The 22,735-nt window shown below is 38.8% G+C and overlaps 3 protein-coding genes across 3 annotated transcripts; all 3 read left to right on the forward strand.

The window, feature by feature from the left end:
- Window positions 1–3,643: 3,643 nt before the first annotated feature.
- or30bv1 (odorant receptor, family 30, subfamily BV, member 1) lies at window positions 3,644–7,826 on the forward strand. Its single transcript, XM_048181760.1, has 2 exons — window positions 3,644–4,843; window positions 5,091–7,826. The coding sequence occupies exons 1-2, from the start codon at window positions 4,811–4,813 to the stop codon at window positions 6,075–6,077; spliced, it is 1,020 nt and encodes a 339-aa protein (XP_048037717.1). The 5' UTR covers window positions 3,644–4,810; the 3' UTR covers window positions 6,078–7,826.
- A 2,563-nt stretch (window positions 7,827–10,389) lies between these two features.
- LOC125261243 (olfactory receptor 2AT4-like) lies at window positions 10,390–14,214 on the forward strand. Its single transcript, XM_048179862.1, has 2 exons — window positions 10,390–11,051; window positions 11,443–14,214. Exon 2 carries the CDS (start codon window positions 11,444–11,446, stop codon window positions 12,431–12,433), a length of 990 nt encoding a protein of 329 aa, XP_048035819.1. The 5' UTR covers window positions 10,390–11,051; window position 11,443; the 3' UTR covers window positions 12,434–14,214.
- A 4,158-nt stretch (window positions 14,215–18,372) lies between these two features.
- LOC125262919 (olfactory receptor 1500-like) lies at window positions 18,373–21,757 on the forward strand. Its single transcript, XM_048181761.1, has 2 exons — window positions 18,373–19,813; window positions 20,222–21,757. The coding sequence occupies exon 2, from the start codon at window positions 20,223–20,225 to the stop codon at window positions 21,207–21,209; it is 987 nt and encodes a 328-aa protein (XP_048037718.1). The 5' UTR covers window positions 18,373–19,813; window position 20,222; the 3' UTR covers window positions 21,210–21,757.
- Window positions 21,758–22,735: the final 978 nt, after the last annotated feature.

Genomic DNA, 22,735 nt, shown 5'->3' on the forward strand with positions numbered 1-22,735 from the left:
AGGACCTGTGCAACTTTCCGTTGATTAGGATGTGGTCGATCTGATTGATCATGTTACTATCAGGTGATTTCCATGTCAGCTTGTGGATGTCCTTATGTTGGATGATCGTGTGTTCATTTGGGGGACTGATGTCAATATCCATATGTTGTGTGATGGTGAGATTACAGTGCTTTGAATCGAAGCTTTTTTTTATCATCCTTTCACAGAGTGGTTCCCATTCTACATGGTTCGGACATTCCATGCTCCAATGTGGACGTTTTGTTTGGGCTGAGCAGACTGTCTGTCGCACTCCTAACCCCCTGCTGATGGCCTCTGTCAGAGTTGGTGTTGTCATTTGCATTTGTCTCGGTTTCTGTAACAGAATGGTGTGTTTACAAGGTGGGGCTGGGCTGTTGGCCTGAGGACCAGGCGTTGTCCTTAGTCTGTCCCTTTGCCTGAGACCAATCCAGCATGGTTGAACCTGCCACGGACCTGAGTTCCCACTGACGTAGCTCCCAGGGTCACTAGGACATGCAAACCCCTCCACCATAGCAAAGTGACAACACAAGGGGGGCTTCATTCAAGGTACCAGGTGCAAACTAATTTCTAACACATACATTTTTTAATAAGGCAGCAATATTGTGCCACAGTTAGGCCCAAGAATCATGTTACAAACTGGTGTGTCATGGGAAGAGAACAAGCTGGCAAATCACGACAACATAAATAAGAGCTGATGTATTTGACTTTATTTCTAAATGCCTGATTAGGTTCATAAAAAAGCTGCCTATAGCCTTACATTATTTACACAGATACTATTTTCTTACTGAACAGACAATGATGTTTGTGTTTTGAGAGGAGAGATGCTCATTGAGGAACACATTAGAGATTTGATGTCATGAGTTTTCATGTAACCAAGAGCAACAAACCCTGTCACTGTTGTTTGTCTGAAGAGTGTCAACATACTTGCTACATGCCGCTAATTTGTTCTCTGGAGACACTAGACATGCCCTGAAGATTGTACTGTTGGGAAACCAGACCTGAGGGAATTGTCACTCAGAGATGAAGTAAATAAGTGACAACACCCATGTAGACTATTATGAAAAACTGTCTACATAACAAAGATTATGTAGACAATGACACTCAAACTAAGGTGTCTTTGAGATGTCTGTGACCTTTAACCTTCATCAAGAATTATAAAGATCAATAAAGGTCAAAACATAATTATGGATTAATTTTGGATTTAAAATGTAATTTAACATTAAGGTAGAGTTTAGGGTTCCTTTAAGTTTAATTAGACAAATAATATAATAGAATATTTTTAGAATATTTTTTTGGAAAACACGTTTTTAGCACCACCCAGAGGACATTTCATATGGAAATTATAGTCAAACAGCATTTTTGTTCATATTTTAGTAAGTTTTGTGTAAAAATTTATGCACACTATGTTTTTCTCATGCAATCAGGCTTATTTTTCACACACAAAAAAGTATTTTACAAAAAATAGCACCTTTAAAAACAGTCCATATGACTCAAGGCTTGAATTTCAAATCTTCTAAAGTGACACGATACCTTTGTGAGGAACACATTAAAATTTAAAGTAACAATTTAAAGTAACAAAACACTATAATTTATAATTAATAAAGATATATCTTAAATATATGTATGTACATGTATGTATAACGATTAAGTAACTATTATTTGTTTATTGATTTAGTATTTTTATTGAATTGTTGTTGAGGATCTCTTCATGCGCATTTGTGGATTTTGAAACAGTTCTAGCGTCAAGACTGCAGACAAATCCTCAAATAGGTCGATTCCACCCACCGACTACTCAAGCCAATCAGATAACGGCTACAATGCGCTTACCAATCACGGCACCTTCTCGCTACCAATCACGTTTTGCTTTACAATCGTGGGCGGTCTCGTCCTGCATTGGCTTAGATAGGAAGTATAGGGTTCTTAAACATTGGTACAGTAAAAATATGTTTAAAATGTAGATTTCGTTAGACAATTAGACTCAATTTGTCTCAAGCCAAACGTGATTGACTGTAGCAAGAACGTGCTGCTATTGGTCAGCACAATGTGGTCATTATCTGATTGGCTTGAGTAGTCAGTGGGTAGAGTTGACCTATTTGTGGATTTGTCTGCAGTCCTGATGCTAGAATTGTTTCAAAATCCACAAATGCGCAGGAAGGGATACACAAATGTGTGCTGCAATTCACAAATATACAGAAAGCGATTCACAAATGAATGCCAGGCAGAGTTGTGATTGTGACATAAAAACATATTTGTGAATGTTTTTTATTAGCACATCTCATTTTTTTTTTTTGGAACATATTTTTGAGGATCTAATTCTATTTATTTGTGCATATGATTATTTTTTGTGAATCTCTTTACATTTATTTGTGGGTCATAATCTATTTATTTAGAATAATGGAACAAAAATGCCCCCTTATGACTAGTCCCAGTTATAAACAGATGGAATAGTAAGTGTTAGAATTGAAGTGTTGATGAAAAAGATGCGTTTTTAGCTGTTTCTTGAAACGGCATGGAATAGTCAAGGTAAAGGTGCGTGAAAGTGATTTTGTGCCACTTTGGGATGGCACCACAAGGCGCCGTTCATTTGGAGAACGCAAGCTTCTGAAGGGAATATAAGTCTGAAGTAGTGAGTTTAGGTGTAGTGGTGCAGAGCCATTGGTTGTTAGGCAAACATCAGTGCCGATAGGTAGGGTCTGATCTTCCTAATGTTGTATAAGGCAAATATGCAGGACATAAGCAGAAGCTCAACCAAACCTGAATAACGCACAAGAAACCTCTTCCAGAAGCTTAAAAGTTTGGGGTGAACTAACCCTTTGATCTGAACTGATCATCAATCACAACTCCAAATTCAGAGGCAGACAAATCAATTATAATACTATGTTTAAAAAATGGAACTCAGGAATCACAATCTTGCTATGCTCTCAACATTTATCAGACAAAAACAATAAGGATTGCTGCTGTAGAAATTCTAATTTGTACATGATACATAATTTCTTGTGTTATCCCATGTGAATACATTAGGGGGTGTTAATCAACAACATTAACTTTTTTATTTTCCCAGCAGAGCAATTAATATATTATTCAATTATATCATTAGTGTATTATTTGCTTGGTACCACTGAGCCCTTGAGGCTGAAAGGGGGTTTTGATTTAATAAACATACTATATGATGCTTTGGTGAATAGTGTAAACATTTTAACTAATATATATCATTATACTTTCCAAGTTTATTAATCACAGTACATTAAGTTGTTTTGTATTATACGTTTTCTGAATGGTCATGTTTAAAAATGCATATTAGGCATTATCTATAGGTATTATATATCTAATTAGGTATTAAATATACACTAATTTGCAGATATTTCCAGAACAGAAATCTAAACAATGGATAAAGCCAGGTTCACAATTCTTCTTTCATTATTAGAGTTGAAGATTTTCACAGATGGGATTTAGTATGTCTCTTTTTAATCACTCCATATATCAGAAAATTGTATAAAATTATTTTTTATGTGCTGCTGAATTGGAGATTTCTATAGCTTAATGCATGAGCAAAAACTCATTTTGAGAAAACGGCCTATAATGATTGTATATCATACTGAATTATACAGATGCAAACAGATAAAGTGTAATAAAATAAAAAATTCTTTCCACTAGTCTGAAGGAAGGTATGTTATGGAAATAGCCCAAAATCTCAAAATTTTAATACAAGAAAAGGGGGTAATAAAAGAAATTAGTAGGGTCTTCTATTTGGGCCTATTTTAGTTTTTTTGTTTGCAAAGTACAGTACTAGATTACATCCTTAAGGATTAGTGGAGACAGCAGGAACATAATTTCCATGTATCTAGCTATTATTTATTTTAATATTTAATACAGTTAGATGTTTATGTGTTTTGAGAGGAGGGTTGCGCACTGAGGAAGACATTAGAGGGCTGATGTCAAGGGTTTCCATGTAATGTAGTACAGTAAACACTGTCACCATTGTTTGTCTGAAAAGTGTCGACATTCTTGAACCATGTCCTTAATTTGTTCTCTGGAGTCACCTGACAGACCCTGAAGATTGTACTGATGGGAAACCAAACCTGAGAGAATTATCACTGAGGAATCCAACAGATAAGTGACAACACCAATTAATGTCGGTACTGACACACACAAACACTGAAACCCCCATGAGATCTGATGAAAGAGGCAGGAAAAAGGTTATCAATCTATCACTCCAAAAGATGACGCCAACTTTAAGAGTGAAGATGTATTGATATTTTAATTATCACCTATAAAATTGTATAATATGATATAGTAGCCTTATGAAACTTGTGTAAAAGTACATTTCAGTTGGTTCTATTGATAATACAATAACCTCAGGAATGGTTAACTGAACTGAACTACTACAATTTGATTAAAATAATGACAAAAAAGAAAAAGAAAAAAGAAAGAAATGGTGACCGCAGTAAGGAAGCTGTTGAGTGTGTAGGGTGGCTTGAGACCACAAGTGAAAATTATTCTATTTTTATGTCTGTAATTTCCAGCATTACAACTTGAGTAAAAAGTTGAAAATAAATAACAAACATTTCACAATTCTTAGTATTTGGCATGTCATCATTTTGCTTTGAAGGCAGCAGAACTTGAGCTGACACAAGGCCTGTAGAAGCATTCATGAGCTATGAGTGACATCCAATCCCTAAAGCCACCCTGGCCCCGTCATCTTCTAAAGGAAAAAAAAGTTGTGTGACTGATTCCCAACGACACTGTTCATATCAATGAACGCTACAGTACAGTATATAAGTGATACACAATCATGTATTTGTCATCATTTAGAGCACAGATTCAGGTGCAAATTCACTTATTGTCTGATGTCCTGCTGTTTATTGATAATGAATTTATTGACATACTCACTGACTGTACAACTAGCTGATTTATAATCCAAACTGCCATTAACATTCAACCTTTTTAATTTATTTTTTAATGGGCCTTTTTTAAAGGTGTCCCTGTTTTTAGAAATTAATATTTCATTTAGATTATACTATAAATATTATTATTATGCAATATTTATCACTTTTGTCCTACAATCTCTGCAGATTTGCAAAATGCTACAGAAGAACTGGACGACGATCACTGAGTTTATCATTGTGGGCTTCCCTGGACTCCATCCAGACTACTATGGCCTGGTCGCTGCTATTTTCTTCATCGTCTACACGACCACAGTGGCTGGGAACACTGTTTTTCTGGTGCTGTTTGTCACTTCACGGAGCCTCAGGAAGCCCATGTACATTATCCTCGCGAGCCTGGCGATATCTGATATGTGTTTCTCCACTGTTGCCTTACCTAAGATCATATCCAGGTACTGGTTTGATGCGGGAGTAACCCCCTTTCACGCTTGCTTCTTCCAAATGGAACTAATCCACTATTTTGGGACATTAAACTCACTGATAATGATGATCATGGCTCTTGATCGCTATGTGGCTATTTGTTACTCTCTGAGATATCAGGCTGTTATGACTAACCGCATCACGTACATCCTAAACATCACGGCTTGGGTAACTGCTTTTATCGCCCCCACAGTAGCCACCCTACACACTCAACAGCTTCCTTACTGCGGCCCTAAACTGATCATTCAGTGCTACTGCGACCACATCTCTATTACCAACCTGGCCTGTGCTGACAACAGCAAGCAGATTTTGGTGGCCCTGTGCGTTGCCCTACTCGTGCTTCTTCTCCCTCTAGCCTTCATCATTTACTCTTACTCTCACATTATAATGTCTCTCATGAGGCTGTCGAGCTCTCAGAGTCGCTGGAAAAGTTTTGCCACCTGCAGCACGCAGCTGTGCATCATCGCACTGTTTTACGTGCCTCGCTGCGCAGTGTATATAGCCAGTTTCCTGCAAATCCAAATCAGCAAAGATTTCAGGATAGTTCTCATACTACTCTACAGTCTCGTTCCACCACTGATAAACCCCTTCATTTACTGTTTACGAACACATGAAATCAGAATCATTGTGAGCAGATGGTTGAGCAGGCAAAGGGCCATGAGAGAAACATCCAGAATTAATGTGATCACACTGTAGAATATTGTCATGATCTGTGGAGTTTTAAAAGAAAAAAATACAATGATTAATTTTTTTGAGTTTTTTATGTTCAGCTTAATTGCGTATTGTGACGTATTCCAGTGAAATCTGGTGGTGACAATGCAAGAAAAGCAATACAAAATCTCTGCTCTGTTATGAATGACAGCATTAATAAAACTGGCTCCTTTTTATGTATAACAGACATGTTAACTATCCGTTTGTCAAAAAATATTTGGGCCTAAATTTAAGGTTTATGCATTTGAATTTCATATAAAATGTTCATCCATGTGGTTTACACAACTTTAACAAACAAACTAATAAACGTAATGTGAGGCATATTTGTCAGTCATGAGATTTCTGCACTTTAAAAAATTATGACATATAGTTATTAACTATTTGCATCTATTTTAAATCATCATATTTTCAAAAGCAATTTTGTATTAGTTGTAATGTTTGAGATTTAAACAAATTGGTTTTATTGTTGATAAATACCTGTATTAAATCCTGGTTATTGTTTATTTAAAACAGTAGAACAGTAGCGAGTTTATTAGTACTGTTACAGAAATGTATGTATGACAAATAAGCATTTCATTAAGTCTATTATATTATTTTAAAACTGTGTAATCCAAATGAATGGAAATTGTATATGCAAATACATAAATATATACATAAATATTAAATTTAGGCCTAAACACTTTTTCGAGTGTAGAAGTGCCATAATATGCCATACCCATGCAGCAAAGCATTTAGTATGGAAACGTGTCACAATGAAATGAGCTGTTGAAAAGCCTAACTTGTCTGTGCATTAAATTAATGACCGTTAAACTGATAAACTTTTCCTCATAGTCATGACTGTCCTGTAATTTTTTAACGGAGTGGCCAGATTGCTTTTTCCTGAGGTCAATGAATCACTGCCAGGGATTAGCTGTGAATCCTAGTTTGGGAAACCCTGGCCTATGTAATTTAAAATTAAATGTAAAATGATTAGTCATCAAAAATGATGAAGGTGGTAAAACTTTGTGAATAGTAAAGCTAATAATAATCAGAACATAATCAAACGGGGGAAAAAAAACATTGGTAAAAAGTATAAAATTGAAACTATTATTTAATTCTTAGATGCTGCTGTCCAGTTTATGGGCAGATCTTTAAAACCTTTTACATTTTTACATTAACCTTTTTTTACCTCTGACTGACCTGTTTATTATATGTCATTATGCACTATAGGACTGTCACTATTATTTTGGTAATTGAGTAATTGTTGAATTATTCTGATGTCCACCCAAGTAATTGAATCCCCTGAGCCAGTGACAGATGCACTCAGTGCTTGGCATTTATAACAACTATTCAGTATTTTCAACCACATAAAGTTTATTTTAAGTTTCAGACATTTAAATACACATAAGTACTAGTAACAATAGAGTTTGTAAAATATACACTAATGTCTAAGGAAACTGCAATAATAATGCTTTCCATTATAATTTGACGACTAATTAATTAATATCAGATACATGTGTGTAAGCAACTATAAAGTTTACTCTGTTCTTCTCCCAGTTTCACCAGACACTTACATCCATCCGTACATTTCGAGAGAAGTGCATGAATTCACGTGTTGTAAATCTGACAGATCTGATTCTCTGAACTGCGGCTTAAACAAACATGCCGGCGTCCATTTTGCATATAGCTCAACTACTAATGAAATCATTATAAAGGTGCTTAAACAACAAAAGACAGTCACTTACACATATGGCTTCAAATACATAAATAATGGCAATAACACAATAATAATTGATTCAAGTAAAGTATAAAAAAGGTTTTATCAACATGTTCTCCAATCAATACGCCTATATACAAACCCGATTCCAAAAAAGTTGGGACACTGTACAAATTGTGAATAAAAACAGAATGCAATGATGTGGAAGTTTCAAATTTAAATATTTTATTCAGAAAGAGACAACGTCTGGATGGGAGCATATATTGTTCTAGAACTTGGATATACCTTTCAGCATTGATGGTGCCTTTCCAGATGTGTAAGCTGCCCATGCCACACGCACTCATGCAACCCCATCAGAAATACAGGCTTCTGAACTGAGCGCTGATAACTTGGGTTGTCCTTGTCCTCTTTAGTCGGGATGACATGGCATCCCAGTTTTCCAAAAAGAACTTCAAATTTTGATTCGTTTGACCACAGAACAGTTTTCCACTTTGCCACAGTCCATTTTAAATGAGCCTTGGCCCAGAGAAAATGCCTGTGCTTCTGGATCATGTTTAGATATGGCTTCTTTTTTGACCTATAGAGTTTTAGCCGGCAACGGTGAATGGCACGGTGGATTGTGTTCACCGACAATGTTTTCTGGAAGTATTCCTGAGCCCATGTTGTGATTTCCATTACAGTAGCATTCCTGCGTGTGATGCAGTGCCGTCTAAGGGCCCAAAGATCACGGGCATCCAGTATGGTTTTCCGGCCTTGACCCTTACGCACAGAGATTGTTCCAGATTCTCTGAATCTTTGGATGATATTATGCACTGTAGATGATGATAACTTCAAACTCTTCGCAATTTTTCTCTGAGAAACTCCTTTCTGATACTGCTCCACTATTTTTCACCGCAACATTGGGGGAACTGGCGATCCTCTGCCCATCTTGACTTCTGAGAGACACTGCCACTCTGAGAGGCTCTTTTTATACCCAATCATGTTGCCAATTGACCTAATAAGTTGCAAATTGGTCCTCCAGCTGTTCCTTATATGTAAATTTAACTTTTCCGGGCTCTTATTGCTACCTGTCCCAACTTTTTTGGAATGTGTAGCTCTCATGTAATCCAAAATGAGCCAATATTTGGCATGACATTTTAAAATGTCTCACTTTCAACATTTGATATGTTATCTATACTCTATTGTGAAGAAAATATAAGTTTATGAGATTTGTAGATTTAATTAGGAGATTTAATTATTGCATTCCTTTTTTATTCACAATTTGTACAGTGTCCCAACTTTTTTGGAATCGGGTTTGTAGGTCGTATGTCACTTCCCTGAAATACGACCCATAGGAGCGTTTGCTAAAGTTGGGGTAGGGTGGGGTGGGTGTGGTCGTTAATAAAAAAATGAGTTTTGCTAAATGGAAATAGGACAAATGTTGTAAAAAGTCCACACATTGCATTTAAATGAACAAGCATTTTGATTGGTAACAAAAGTCATACGTCATTTCATGATGACAGACGTAACACGACACTGTTATTATTTTTACACCAGCTAGAGGGCACATGACTTTGAAACGTAAATATAAGTCGTAATAAGGTCCTTGAAAAATGACCTATAGGGTTGTTGTTGTTTTTTTTTGGAGGACAGTCTGGGTTTTTTTTTAACAAAACTGTCAAAATACATAATTTAAGGTGGTCTTCAGCTGGTCCATACTGGTCTTTAGCTGGTCTATGCTGGTCATTAGTTAGTCCATGCTGGTTATTAGCTGGTCTATGCTGGTCTTTAGCTGGTCCACCAGCACCACCAGGTTGGACCATATAATGACCAACTTGGCTGAGCTGGTGGACCAGCTTGACCAGGTCTCCACCAGCTTGATACATTGGAAAAGTTAAAGTTCACTGTATGTTTTAGTATGCAGCTTTTGTTGTAACTGAGTTTTTAATCTGTATAATTTTCACCAGATAATGACCATCTTAACCCCCAGCACTGAAAGCTTAGGTCCACCAGCACAAAAAGCTTGTAACAAATAATGACCAGCTCAAACAGGTTTCCACCAGCACTACCAGCTTGGCCAAGCTGATTTGTCAGGTTTGTGAAATGGCATTGGCTCTCATGTGTCTCATGACCATGACAGGCATGTCCAATAGTACTCATAATCTATACAATATTGACAATATATACAAGAAAAAGGGAAAATGTAGTTTAAAATATAACAAAGATTATATTGTAAATTGGGCAATATTAAATAAAATTTAAGTAAAAAAATATGAAGATTAAAACTATAGGTAAAAATGCAGAGTGAAGCCTTAGAAAACGGTCTAAAGGCCCATTCACACCATGAAAGATAACTATAAAGATAACGATAAAGATACAGTTCTAAAAATCGTTCTCAATATTAAAGAATAGCAGAGTTCACACTACAGCTATAACGGTATCGGTAGAGAAATGATATAGTTGGAATCACTTCAGAATGTTTTTATCCAGCTGATGAACAATAAAAAGTTTTAACAGCCAATCAGAATCCTTCCTGCTTTAACAAGCTTGAGCATTTAAAGTGACAGACAAGAACACACTTAGAATAAACAGGGCAATATCATCCATTGTTCTGGACGCTAATACAGTTATCTTTATAGTTATCATTCTCGGTGTGAAAGGTCTTAATAATGCGTTTCATGGATTCTCATCCGTGGAAAGCGGCACTTCCGGTATTTTGCCTGTTATTCGACATGGCAAATTGAAATCAAGGATTTTTTTAAATCAAGTACTCGAATTTAATCGAGGAATCGTGACAGCCCTATTATGCACCAAGCAGTACATATAGAACATTTCCTATCTTTTATGCCAATGGATCCAGGTAACAAAAAACAGATTCCCCTTGTTTTTTGCACATCCTGCTGGTGACCGTTAAAGATGTAGACGAAATTAGTATAAATATATAAATATATATTAGAGGATTATTATTATTATTATTATTATTGTTATTATTATTATGTTTGATTCCCACCTTTTCCTGATCTGTGTGAATGTGTGTGATCCAGCAAACACAAGCACACAGGGCACCTCATCCAGTAAACACCAAAGATCATCCCAGTTTCATGACACCAATGATTCAAAACATGATCCTTCATGACGTGTTGGACCCTACAGGCTTTAACACTGATTCTATGACTATAAAATAATGAAACCACAAGCATCTGCACTGATAACTGAGAAACGTATCACACTAAGCCAGGAATATTCTTAGCAGATGTCACATAATTTAACAGGGAATAATCAAGGTAATCGTGTGATCAGCTGAAATAACAACCAAAATAACATTTCGATTTTTGCAAAATAATTTCAAATCAGTAAAAATAGGTAATTAAAGGAAAATTCCATATTATGTATTTACATTATAAATATCACTTAATAAAATTATATGTATGAATTACATGTTTGATCATTTAGATGAATTTAGATGATTTTTCTGTAAGTTAGCATTTTATGAAAATGTATTTCATTTTTTTATATTTTTTTTTACATTTATGTAAATTTTTACTGCATTTTTAATGTTGCGAGGTATAATCTTTGAATAAGACAAATTTGTTTTATTTTTTCCTATACACAAGTGAGTAGTCAGTAATGTCAATGTTATACACTGGAAAAGTTAAAGTTCACTGTATGTTTCAGTATGTTACAGGAAAACAAATCCGCAGCTTCTGTTGTAACCGAGTTTTTCATCGTGGGCTTCCCTGGACTCCTGCCCAAATACTACAGCCTGATGGCAGTGCTTTTGTTCTGCATCTACATCGCTGTAATCACCGGCAACTCTCTCATTGTGATCCTGTTTGTGATTGAACGCAGCCTCCATAAGCCTATGTATATTATCTTGCTGAGTTTGTCCTTTTCTGATATAGGTTTTTGCACAGTTGCTCTGCCTAAAGTCATTTCTCGCTACTGGTTTAATGATGGTTATATTGCATTCTACGTTTGTTTGTTTCAAAGGCAGCTGATTCACTATTTTGGGACCCTAAACTCTCTTATTATGATGATCATGGCTCTAGATCGGTACTTGGCGATCTGTTACCCACTAAGATACCCTGTTTTAATGACTAACCGCACTATGAGACTTCTAATAGGGTTTTCCTGGGTTACTGCAATGATTGCCCCAACCATCAGCTCAATGCAAACAGTGAAAATGCCATTCTGTGGGCCAAACATGATCGCTCATTGCTTCTGTGATGGTGTATCTATGAACCAGCTCGCCTGTGCTGATGCCACCCTCGCAAATCTCATTGCCTACATTGTAGCAATGGTTGTGCTTCTCCTACCATTCTCTTTCATCATCTTTTCCTATGCAAGTATCCTGGTGTCTGTGCTTCGAATAGCAAATGCACAGGGTCGTATGAAAGCCTTTTCTACCTGTGCCACACAGCTGACTATCATTATCATCTATTATGTGCCACGTTTCGTGGTTTACTCCGGTTCTAGCATCCCGAACATTCAGATGAACAGCAGTCAGAAGATCGCCCTGGTCATGTTCTACAGTCTGCTTCCACCACTAGTGAACCCCTTTATTTACTGCATCAGGTTTAAAGAAATCAGACAGTTCTTTTTCAAATGGTGTGTCCAGAGAAACAGAATGAGTCTAAAGGTAAATAGGTTAACTATTTCTAAATGAGACTGTCTGCCTGTCCCTGTTCATGCTGTATATATGCATTTACAATATATATATATATATATATATATATATATATATATATATATATATATATATATATATATACGCACACATATTATAGCCTATATATTATCCAGTTCTTAATTTAAAAAACAATACATGGAATATTTGTAGTGTTATTTGTCACACTGCAGGCACATTTATCAACTGTAATATATTTAAATTATAAGTAAATAAGTAAATCATAAATTTCCTACCAGACATACATACAATATAAGTGCAGTTTTTGTTTTAATTCATATTGTTTAATTAGATTACTATTAATAATATGTTCTATTATTTTATTTATGCATCTAATGTCTTGGTAATGAATGCTTTTACCTGTTTTCATTATTATTTCTCATAAATTAAAACTACATTCCAGTTAAAATTATGCGATCATTTACTCACTTTTTTATCGAACTGGTAAATGTCAAAGAATGTCGCTGAGCGATAAAAATAGTTGATTCTTACCGCATGCAGTTTGAGAAACGTGCAGGCTGTTGCATCGAAGGCCGTGCTGTGTGTGCTTGTGAGGTTTCTATGGTAAATACCAAAATACTATAGTTTCAAGTGTTTCGTATGAGACAATCAGTAGTGTCTCACTACCAGATGCTTGGAGGCTCAAAAAGCGGAATCCAGTCGGATTCATCAACCGTAATATATTTTAATTATATTTGTCTTATTTATGATATTTGCTTTAAAATATAGTGCATAATATTAATAATAGTAAATTAAAATAAATAAAATACAATTCAAGAAAAGTTTCTTGTGATTTGATGGGAGTTACTGTGTTTAGTGGTAAAAAAAAAAGCTCACATTCATGGTGTAAAGTTAGCTATAGGTCTATATATAAAGTGGCCAGTGAGTCAAGTCAAGTCAAGTCATCTTCATTTATATAGGCTAGCACTTTTCACAATACACATTGTCTTAAAGCAGCTTCACAGTGACAGTGAGTGTATTTATTATATAACATACCCACCGGCCACTTTATTAGGTACACCTTGCTAGTACAAGGTTGGACCCCTTTTGCCTTTAGAACTGCCTTAATTCTTTGTAGTATAGATTCAACAATGTGCTGGAAACATTCCTCTGAGATTTTGGTCCATAATGACTAAAGATGCACCGATTGATCGGCCAGGGATCGGAATCGGCCGTTCCCTTTCGAAAGGGAACTTCTACTCTGCGCTGACTGCGCTAGGGGAACGCCAAATGCCAAAAATCACCACACTCCAATCCTATTGGCCGGCGACAGCCTATCACGTCAAACGGCGCGAACCGTGACGTATAAAGGGAGCGCCTGGGGAAACAGCCGACATCCTTTTGTCTTTTCGCGACTGCTTTTGCTCGTGCCTTTTTCACTCTGCCAAAAGAAAATATGTCTGCTAAATCTGCTAAAAGAAGTGTGCTGATCCTTGTCCCAGGTTTTCTGACACCGGAAGACACACACAACTTGTGCGTTTTCTGTCTGGGCGAGGAGCACGCACGGTCAGTACTTGAGGGTGCTGCCTGTGCTAACTGTGAGCATTTTTCTATGAAAACGCTCCATTCTCGTTTGGCCCTCTTCTCGAGAGGAGAAGTGCCACCACCGCTGCCTGGTGGTTCCGGCCCCGCTCGTGCTGAGGCTCAGCGGCGATTGAAATCATGGGGCTCGCAGGTGGAGCTCTCTGAAGAATTTGAGAGGGGTGTCTGTCTTTCTCAAGCTGAAGCGACTGACGAGGAGCGAGTGCTCTCTTGGTCCAAAGCCCCGGAGAGCAGAAGATGGCCGAGGTGCGGCTCCCGCTCGGCCTCCCTGCGCGGCGTTTTTCGGAGTTGCTCGAGGTTATGGAACGCGCCTCGAGCAGACTGCAGCTGCCCTGGGAGCGCGTGAGGAGGGAACCCGCTCGCAGCAGGTTAGACGATCGTTTTCTCTCTACCCATGGCCCGGCAACTCCGGCGAGGGCCCTGCCATCCAAAGCGTTGAAGGTGACGTCACGTTTGAATGGCAGGGCTTACGCCGCTGCAGGTCAGGCTGGTGCGGCGTTGCACACTATGACGGTGCTTCTGGCGTACCAGCCTGATCTGCTTATGGATCTTGATCAGGGAGGCGAAGACGCGCTAGATCTTGCATCCCGCTCAGATCCAGCTCTGGGCCCAGACAGCCGGGAGATCCCGGGCCGTCTCGAGCCGAGGCTCAGAGGCAGGCTCAGAGGGAAAGTGTCGCCGCTCATGCGCCTCCTCCTCCTCGGAGTAAGTCGCAGAGACGGCGAGACGGCGAGACGCTAAAAGGAAGAAGCAACACCTGAGGGAGGTGATCGAGGAGTGGCGCCAGCAGCGCCGGTAATCGATCCCCTCTCTCGCGAGGGCTTTTTCTCGCCCTCGCTCTTCCTTCGCCTCCTGGTAGCGTTTGTGACATCTATATGCTGCGGGCTTTACAGTCAGGCTGATGTTGCGGGCCTATGATGAATATATTCCTGACGGCCCGCCGTCTGGCTTGATAGTGAAAGTGCTTTTGGGCTTATGGGACTTTGGATTTTCCCCTCCGTGTGACGAATCGGGGAGGAATCTGCGTTCTACGAGCCGCAGGAGGTAAGCCAGGTCCATTTTTCTTTCTCAATATAGACCTTGCTTTTCCTGTATAGCTTCCCGTGCATATAGTTGTCATCTGTTCATGTTTTAAGGGGTTATTTGGGCAAATAACTGTATGTTAGGCTGACTGTTACAGGCAGGCTCTTTATGGCCGCTTTGTTGTTTAGCGTTGGTATAGCTTCTCGGCTGATACTGTGTATAGCTAGAACTAGCTTTCGCTATCGTCAGTTATGTGTTGGCCGGTTTTTCGGCCACCTAATGCTGTCGCTCGCGCTGCTTTCTCCGTGTGTTTGGGAATTTGTAGCCCGAGTGTAACTTGGTCTACATACAGTCCTCAGCTAGCGGCTAGGCTAGAACTAGGTTAGGTGTGTGTTTGTTTACATCCCCCTGTTATGACTATCCCCCTGCGGTTGTATAGTTCCTAGTTCTGGCCTACTTCTGGGGAAGTTGCTGGCCGTTTTCTGCCCATTTTTCCCCTTCATATGTTTATGCAGGCGTGTTATGTGAGCGTGCTTGTGCTGCCACAGGTTACACCTGTTTTTTATGATAGCAGGCTTTATCCGGCCTCTATATATGAATACGGTGTTGTTGTTGTACTCCCCGGTTAGGGTTTGTGTTTCACTGAGTGTATCACCTGTTGGATCGCACACTCAGGATGAGTGTAGGGAATTTTGTTAACCCGACCTCTCCCGGTCGTTTGCACCACAGCATCTGGGGTTCATTGCTGTTTGATTGTTGGCTATTTGTTTTTAGCCTCTCTGTATGCAGCTTGTTTGGATACAGCGCTGTTGGTCTACGATGCTGGTTACGCTCACGCTGTTTAGCATGATTAACATTGCCTGCTGGAATGTGTATGCCTAGGCTCAGGTTGTGTAGCTAGTTCCCTTAAATTTGTCATTTTAGGTTATACTGGCCCTTCCTTGTAGCTAGGGCCCTGTCATGACCACAGGCTAGTGCAACATGGTTCTTTAAATAGCAGGCCTCTCCAGGCCTCTTTTATAGCTTCCTGTTGGCCCAGCAACGCTGGTCATGTACGGGCATCATTCCATGATGAGTCATACGTCACTCTGTTGTTGGCAGGTGTTTATGGAAGTTGTTGGCCCCCGTTGGGGCCTCCTTTCATGTTTTATCTAGCATGTTGGCACTGCTTGTATGGGTTTCTGTATGTCTCATACCCCTTGGGTGTTGTATTAACGCACTAGCTATCGCCGCGCATTTTTTAAGGTTACAGGCCGTTTCAGGCCTTCCTTGTCGGAGTTTAGCTTGGTACTCCTCTCGCTGAGAGTAAAAGATGTTTTTACTGAGTATTTTGTGCGTTTATTCCCTTTAGCTCTAGTCGAGCTAAAATATTTTCCCTGTCTAATTAACGGGTTCTATTTTTGCTCCTAGAACTTTAGTGGCCGCTGGCTGATGTCGCGTGTGACGGGTAGGCCGTAAAGGCCTCCTGTGGAGCGTGCTGACCTTCGACCGCAAAAGGGATGGTTTCGCCGGCTGGCCGGGTCTCGGGTTGACTATGACCTCCTGTGTAGTCGGTCTGTTTAGCCTGAACCCTGATAACACTGCCACGAGCTGATGCCACGTGCCTGCTGGGATTATAGGCCCACGGGGCCTTTCCTTAGCGCATGATGGCGTATGTTGTACTCCTCTTGCTTAATGAGTAGAAAGGTGCACTGCTCGTTGGTTTGTGTTGGACGGGCTGTCTCGTGGGCACTTGCAGCTGTTATGTCTTGGTGTTTGCTCCACCTTGATATCCAATAGGGTGTGGCCCTACAGGCCATCCTGGGCTACCACCGTCTGCATTCAGTTCTCTGGTGAACTCTGGTTATGTTGCAGGCCCTTTTTCCCGGCCTCCATGACTATGTGCCCGCTTTACGGTCTGTCTGTTAGGTTGAGCTTTGTACTTCCCTTCGGGGTTAACTGCGTAATTGTGCTTAGCTCCCTAAGCTGGTTTGGTTGTAGACTTCTATGAAGTCTCCTGTTAGACCGGCCCCCAGGCTGGTTTGTGCTCCCCTGGGTCAGGGGTCTTTAGCGCACAGCCTCCTCAGCACCTTGTTAACGGCTGAGTAGATCCTTGGATGAGTGGTTGTACTCCCCTCATACGAGGGTCCATAGCGTTTAGCTGAGTTCCGCTCTCCAGGATGCCCGTCTCTGCGTGTGGGTTTGAGTTGCTTACTGCCTTTTGCAGTCGCTCTTTCCTGCTCTCCTCTTTGGAGTTTGCACTTGGAGATTCTGTATATCAGACAAGGTTGGCTTGGCCAGATTTAGCTTCGCTGCATCTGGCTAGGCCTCCTTGGTGGCAGCGGGATGGATTTTCCCCCCGAGTGACTGGCCGAGGTTCTTTTGGTTCCTTGGCCACATTCCCTTAAAGGGACCACCCCCTCTCGGGATGTTGGTTCCAGATGCTCGAGCAGCCTTGGTGGGCTTTTTTCGGATGGCCTCTTTTAGGCTCAGCTTGGGCTGTTGGCCGTAGGGAATGCTGTCACTGACAGCCTTGGAGTTCTGCCCCCGGTTTTTCCCTGGAACTGGCGGATGTGTGTCCAGACATTTGGACTGGCATTCTCCTCTAGCATGGCGGCGTGGGTATATCGCTCCCCTAGCGCAGTCAGCGCAGAGTAGAAGTTCCCTTTCGAAAGCATTCCCACAGGTTTCGCGCTCACACCGAAAGCGCGCACTCCACTGATCTATATGAAGTGAACAAGCCACGCTCAGTCTCAAACAGAGATAGAAGCGCTCAGGAAGCGCTCAGTTTGAGCGCTTCCTGCGCTCAAACTGTCAAATACATACACAAGTATGTCAAAACCAGCGGCACAGGCAATCTTGGTGAGTACACAGATAAACACTGTCAGTTTTTAATCGTTAAATAGCTAAGAAAGGGAACCCATGTTGTGTGTAACAGTATTGGGTCTGGTGAACACCGTTCATAAACTCTTAAAGGTTAAGTGTCCAATATTCCTGCTGCTGTCTGTCATGTTAATCAAAGAACAAAAGACAAAGAAAATCAGTTTCAGCTCTTGACTGAATACGTTTTATAACTTTAATGGTAAGAATTGATCTGTATTAATATTTACAATAAAGACTACAGAAATTAAGGTAACCAATGTAAAATAATACTGAATGTGCCATTTTACATTTGATTACTTTAATTTCTGTAGTATTTCTGAATAGAAACCCAGTTAACCCAAAAACTTAGTTTCATAGCTGTCTTTATTCTATTGCATTTATTTGAGCTGTTTATATTTTATTACTGACTTTTACTTGTTTTTTTTAATGAAAATAAAACTTTGCATTGAAGAAAAGTAGATTTTTGTTTGTATATGTTGTCAATTATAGTTCTTAGAAAGAAAATCAGAATCGGCAAAAATCGGTATCGGCCAAAAAAAATGCAATCGGTGCATCTCTAATAATGACGTAAGCATCACATGGTTGCCGCAGATTTGTCGGCTGCACATCCATGATGCAAATCTTCCATTCCACCATACCCCCAGGGTGCTCTATTAAGATCTGGTGACTGTGAAGTTCATTTGAGTACAGAGAACTCATTGTCATGTTCAAGTGTTCATGTTCATGTTCATGTGAATTGTAGCCTCAGTTGCCATTCAGTCGGTCACGTTTTCGCTTCAGAGCTGAGCGTTCACGAATGCTGTCTTTCAAATAGTGTTTCTAAAATGAAAATGAGCAGTTCTTCGGGTGAACCTCTCAAGATTTCTGTGTTGGTGTACGGCACAGAAGCAGGGTCGATTTTCTTTCTCTTTTTTGCCTAGTTGAGCAAATAAAGGCTGTTCTCTTAGCTAGTATGGTGCGCTGTTGGGGGCGCTGAATAGGCCTCCATTGTCACTGTAGCTTGCATGTGTTGTGGTCTGTTCTGTTTATGAAGTTTTTCTTTGTCTACCTTATGAATCAACCACACCAGGGCACAGTTGCCACCTTGTGGATAAACTAATTACTGCAAAAAAAATTAAATGTGCATGTGAGACCTGCAAAAATCTTCTGATGAAAAAATTCATGACACACGCACTGTACACTAATCCTTGCGTACACAACTATACTTTGGACTTTAAAAATGATACCATCAGAGGACACATTCCAAGGTAAGAAGGCATCAAGGCATGTCAGAATCTAATGTTATCTTCACTTCCTGTCTCATGAGACCTTCATCTGATCGCTTTTCGAAGGAAGTATAGATGTATCCTTCGCTGTCTTTGATATCCAACAATCCCATGCATTCCATTCAGTGACAGTTGAGCTAGAAAAAGAAAGATGGTGTCTGAAAGTTGCAGTTTCTGGTCAGTTTGCGTGCAAATGTACATTTTTGACTAAAGTTTTCCACTTCTGATTCTGGTGACAAATTACTACTGTAGTAATTAAATATTTGTTTAGTTCACACCAAAACTCGCTCTATTTTGATGTAGATCATTGTTATGCTGCCTCATACTACACTCATTTTAAAACAAAACAGCTCATTTTTCGGTGTTGTGCAAATAAATGTGTATCTATCAGGGAAGAGGAACCAAGCCAAACTTCATTCCATATTTATCTTCTGGCAAAACACAGTCCTCACTCCCCAAACCCCAAAGGTCAGCCCAGTTTCACAACACCAAGTGATTCAAAACATGATCCTTCATGACGTGTTGGACCCTACAGATTTTAACACTGATTCTATGACTATAAAATAATGAAACCACAAGCATCTGCACTGATAACTGAGAGACGTATCACACTGAGCCAGGAATATTCTTAGCGGATGTCACATAATTTAACAGAGAAATAATCAAGGTAATCGTGTGATCAGCTGAAATAACAACCAAAATATCATTTAGATTTTTGCAAATATTTAAAATCACAGAATGTGTAAGTAACGTAAGGAAAATTCATCTAAATAATGTTCTATAATTAATGTATATTTTAATGTAGTTTTATAAAAAACAATACTTAAAAATTATTTATTTTATAATTTACACCAATTTATAATGTCATAAGTGAACTGTATTTAAATAATTTTATTATTATAATTTTATTATTATATTGTATTATATTTCTAAATGTTGCAGAGAATAATTTTAACTTCAAGTAAATATTTAAACATTTTTCAGCAAATCAAAGCCATTTTTATCAAGGTAATATCATGTGTAAAAGGCAGATACATTAATTCTTTTGTAAACAGATGTTTGCTGTATGTTTCAGTATGTCACAAGCCAACGAAACCGCAGCTTCTGTAGTAACCGAGTTTTTCATCGTGGGCTTCCCTGGACTCCTGCCCAAATACTACAGCCTGATGGCAGCGCTTTTGTTCTGCATCTACATCGCTGTAATCACCGGAAACTCTCTCATTGTGGTCCTGTTTGTGATTGAACGCAGCCTCCATAAGCCTATGTATATTATCTTGCTGAGTTTGTCCTTTTCTGATATTGGTTTTTGCACAGTTGCTCTGCCTAAAGTCATTTCTCGCTACTGGTTTAATGACGGTTATATTGCATTCTACGTTTGTTTGTTTCAAAGGCAGCTGATTCACTATTTTGGGACCCTAAACTCTCTTATTATGATGATCATGGCTCTAGATCGGTACTTGGCGATCTGTTACCCACTAAGATACCCTGTTTTAATGACTAACCGCACTATGAGACTTTTAATAGGGTTTTCCTGGGTTACTGCAATGATTTCACCAACCATCAGCTCAATGCAAACAGTGACACTGCCGTTCTGTGGGCCAAATATGATCGCTCAATGCTTCTGTGACTCTCAGTCTATGAACCAGCTCGCCTGTGCTGATGTCAGCCTCCAGAATCGCATTTCCTACGGTCTAGCAATGTTTGTGCTTCTCGTGCCATTCTCTTTCATCATCTTTTCCTATGCAAGTATCCTGGTGTCTGTGCTTCGAATAGCAAATGCACAGGGTCGTATGAAAGCCTTTTCTACCTGTGCCACACAGCTGACTATCATTATCATCTATTATGTGCCACGCTTCGTGGTTTACTCCGGTTCTAGCATCCCGAACATTCAGATGAACAGCAGTCAGAAGGTCGCCCTGGTCATGTTCTACAGTCTGCTTCCACCACTAGTGAACCCCTTTATTTACTGCATCAGGATCAAAGAAATCAGACTGTTTTTTCTCAAATGGTGTGTCCAGAGAAACAGGATGAGTCTAAAAATCAATGGGTTAATTATTTCTTAATGAGATTATCCGCCTATCCCTGTTCTGATATATCTCATTACATGCTCTTTACTGTATATGCATTTGTTAATATAGTTATTTTTTAATGCATTATATTATAGCCTACATATTTATCAAGCCATTTATCCAGTTCTTCATTTTAAAAAATTACATGAAATATTTGTAGTATCATTTGTCACACTGCAGACATGTTTATCAACTGTAATATATTTTAATTATAATAAATATATTTTTAATTAATTAAATAATTGTATAAATTATTTTAATAAATAATTCCCACCAAACATACATGCAATATGACAGCAGTTTTTGTTTTTTATTCATAATGTTTCATTAGATTATTATTAATAATATGTTCTATTATTTTATACATCTAAGATCTTGGTTATGAATGCTTTTACCTGTTTTTATTAGTATTTCTCATAAATTAAATGTGTATGCTGATTAAAATTATGATAATTTACTCCCTTCTTAGTCCAAAATCACATTATTGAACTGGTAAATTTCAAAGAATGTCACACTTAATTTTATTTCAGATTTACTTAATTGATGCACATGACAGTGTCCTGCTATGCAAAGAAAATCCTATAGTTTCAAAACCTCCTGATAATGCAGTAAAACTGTGGCAAATTGACACTTGTCATTGCTGCTTTTTGGCAACCTGGATACCACAGTAAATAGGTGTAATTAAAAAGGACCTTTTAACCAATGTTTCTAGCGTTTTAAAAACATTAAATTCATTATCGTGTTATATTCCTCCAGTTAGAATCATCAACTGTAATATATTTTTTAATTTTTTTCTTATTTAAGATATTTGCTTTAAAATATAGTATATAACATTAAATCAAAATATAAAATACAATGTAATAAAAATTCCCTTTCATGGGAACTCATGCTGTGTCAAATGACAACACTTTGGGGAACACCTCTGCGTGACTGTTGTCTGAAGCGCATGTGCAACTAGTCCAATATTGCTTGGCGCCATGTCACATCATTATGTTCATTATGATGGTGAAACACGGAAGCTATAAAGGAAAGCCGGCACAAGGCAGCGTTAGCTTCTGCTCTTCAGCAAGTGCTATCCGGGGTAGCAACTTTGTATGCACAGGTCGCACATGGGCCTTTAATTTTTTTGCAATAATTGGTTTATGTACAAGGTGGCAACCGTGCCCTGGGGGCGTCAATTCACAAGGTAGTCAAAGAAATAATGCTTTACTAGACCCACTATTTCTTGAAGATGAGAAAGAGAAATGGGTTCAAATTGCTTGAACTCTGCCGTACAAGCCACAGAGATAGAAGGATCAAAAAAAGGACAAGATATCCCGATCTAATGTCACTGATGTTATTCACAAAAAAAATGTAAGAAATCGTCACACAGAGTCTTTGATACTGCAGGGTACTCATAAACAGGTGGATTAATAACAGAGTTAGAAACAGTAAAAAGAGTTCTTGGTCTATGGTAATTTTTAGTAATGAGTTTAATAAAATAACTGGATCTTGCTGCTCTCAAAGCCTTTTGGTATTTT

The sequence above is a fragment of the Megalobrama amblycephala genome, linkage group LG2, assembly GCF_018812025.1.
Source record: "Megalobrama amblycephala isolate DHTTF-2021 linkage group LG2, ASM1881202v1, whole genome shotgun sequence".
NCBI classification, from domain to species: domain Eukaryota; kingdom Metazoa; phylum Chordata; class Actinopteri; order Cypriniformes; family Xenocyprididae; genus Megalobrama; species Megalobrama amblycephala.

Coding starts and splice junctions, on each gene's coding strand:
- or30bv1 (XM_048181760.1), top strand. CDS start 4,811: ATGTATTTGTCATCATTTAGAGCACAGATTCAG. Junction 4,844..5,090: donor CATTTAGAGCACAGATTCAG/GTGCAAATTCAC, acceptor CAATCTCTGCAG/ATTTGCAAAATGCTACAGAA.
- LOC125262919 (XM_048181761.1), top strand. CDS start 20,223: ATGTCACAAGCCAACGAAACCGCAGCTTCTGTAGTAACCGAGTTTTTC.
- LOC125261243 (XM_048179862.1), top strand. CDS start 11,444: ATGTTACAGGAAAACAAATCCGCAGCTTCTGTTGTAACCGAGTTTTTC.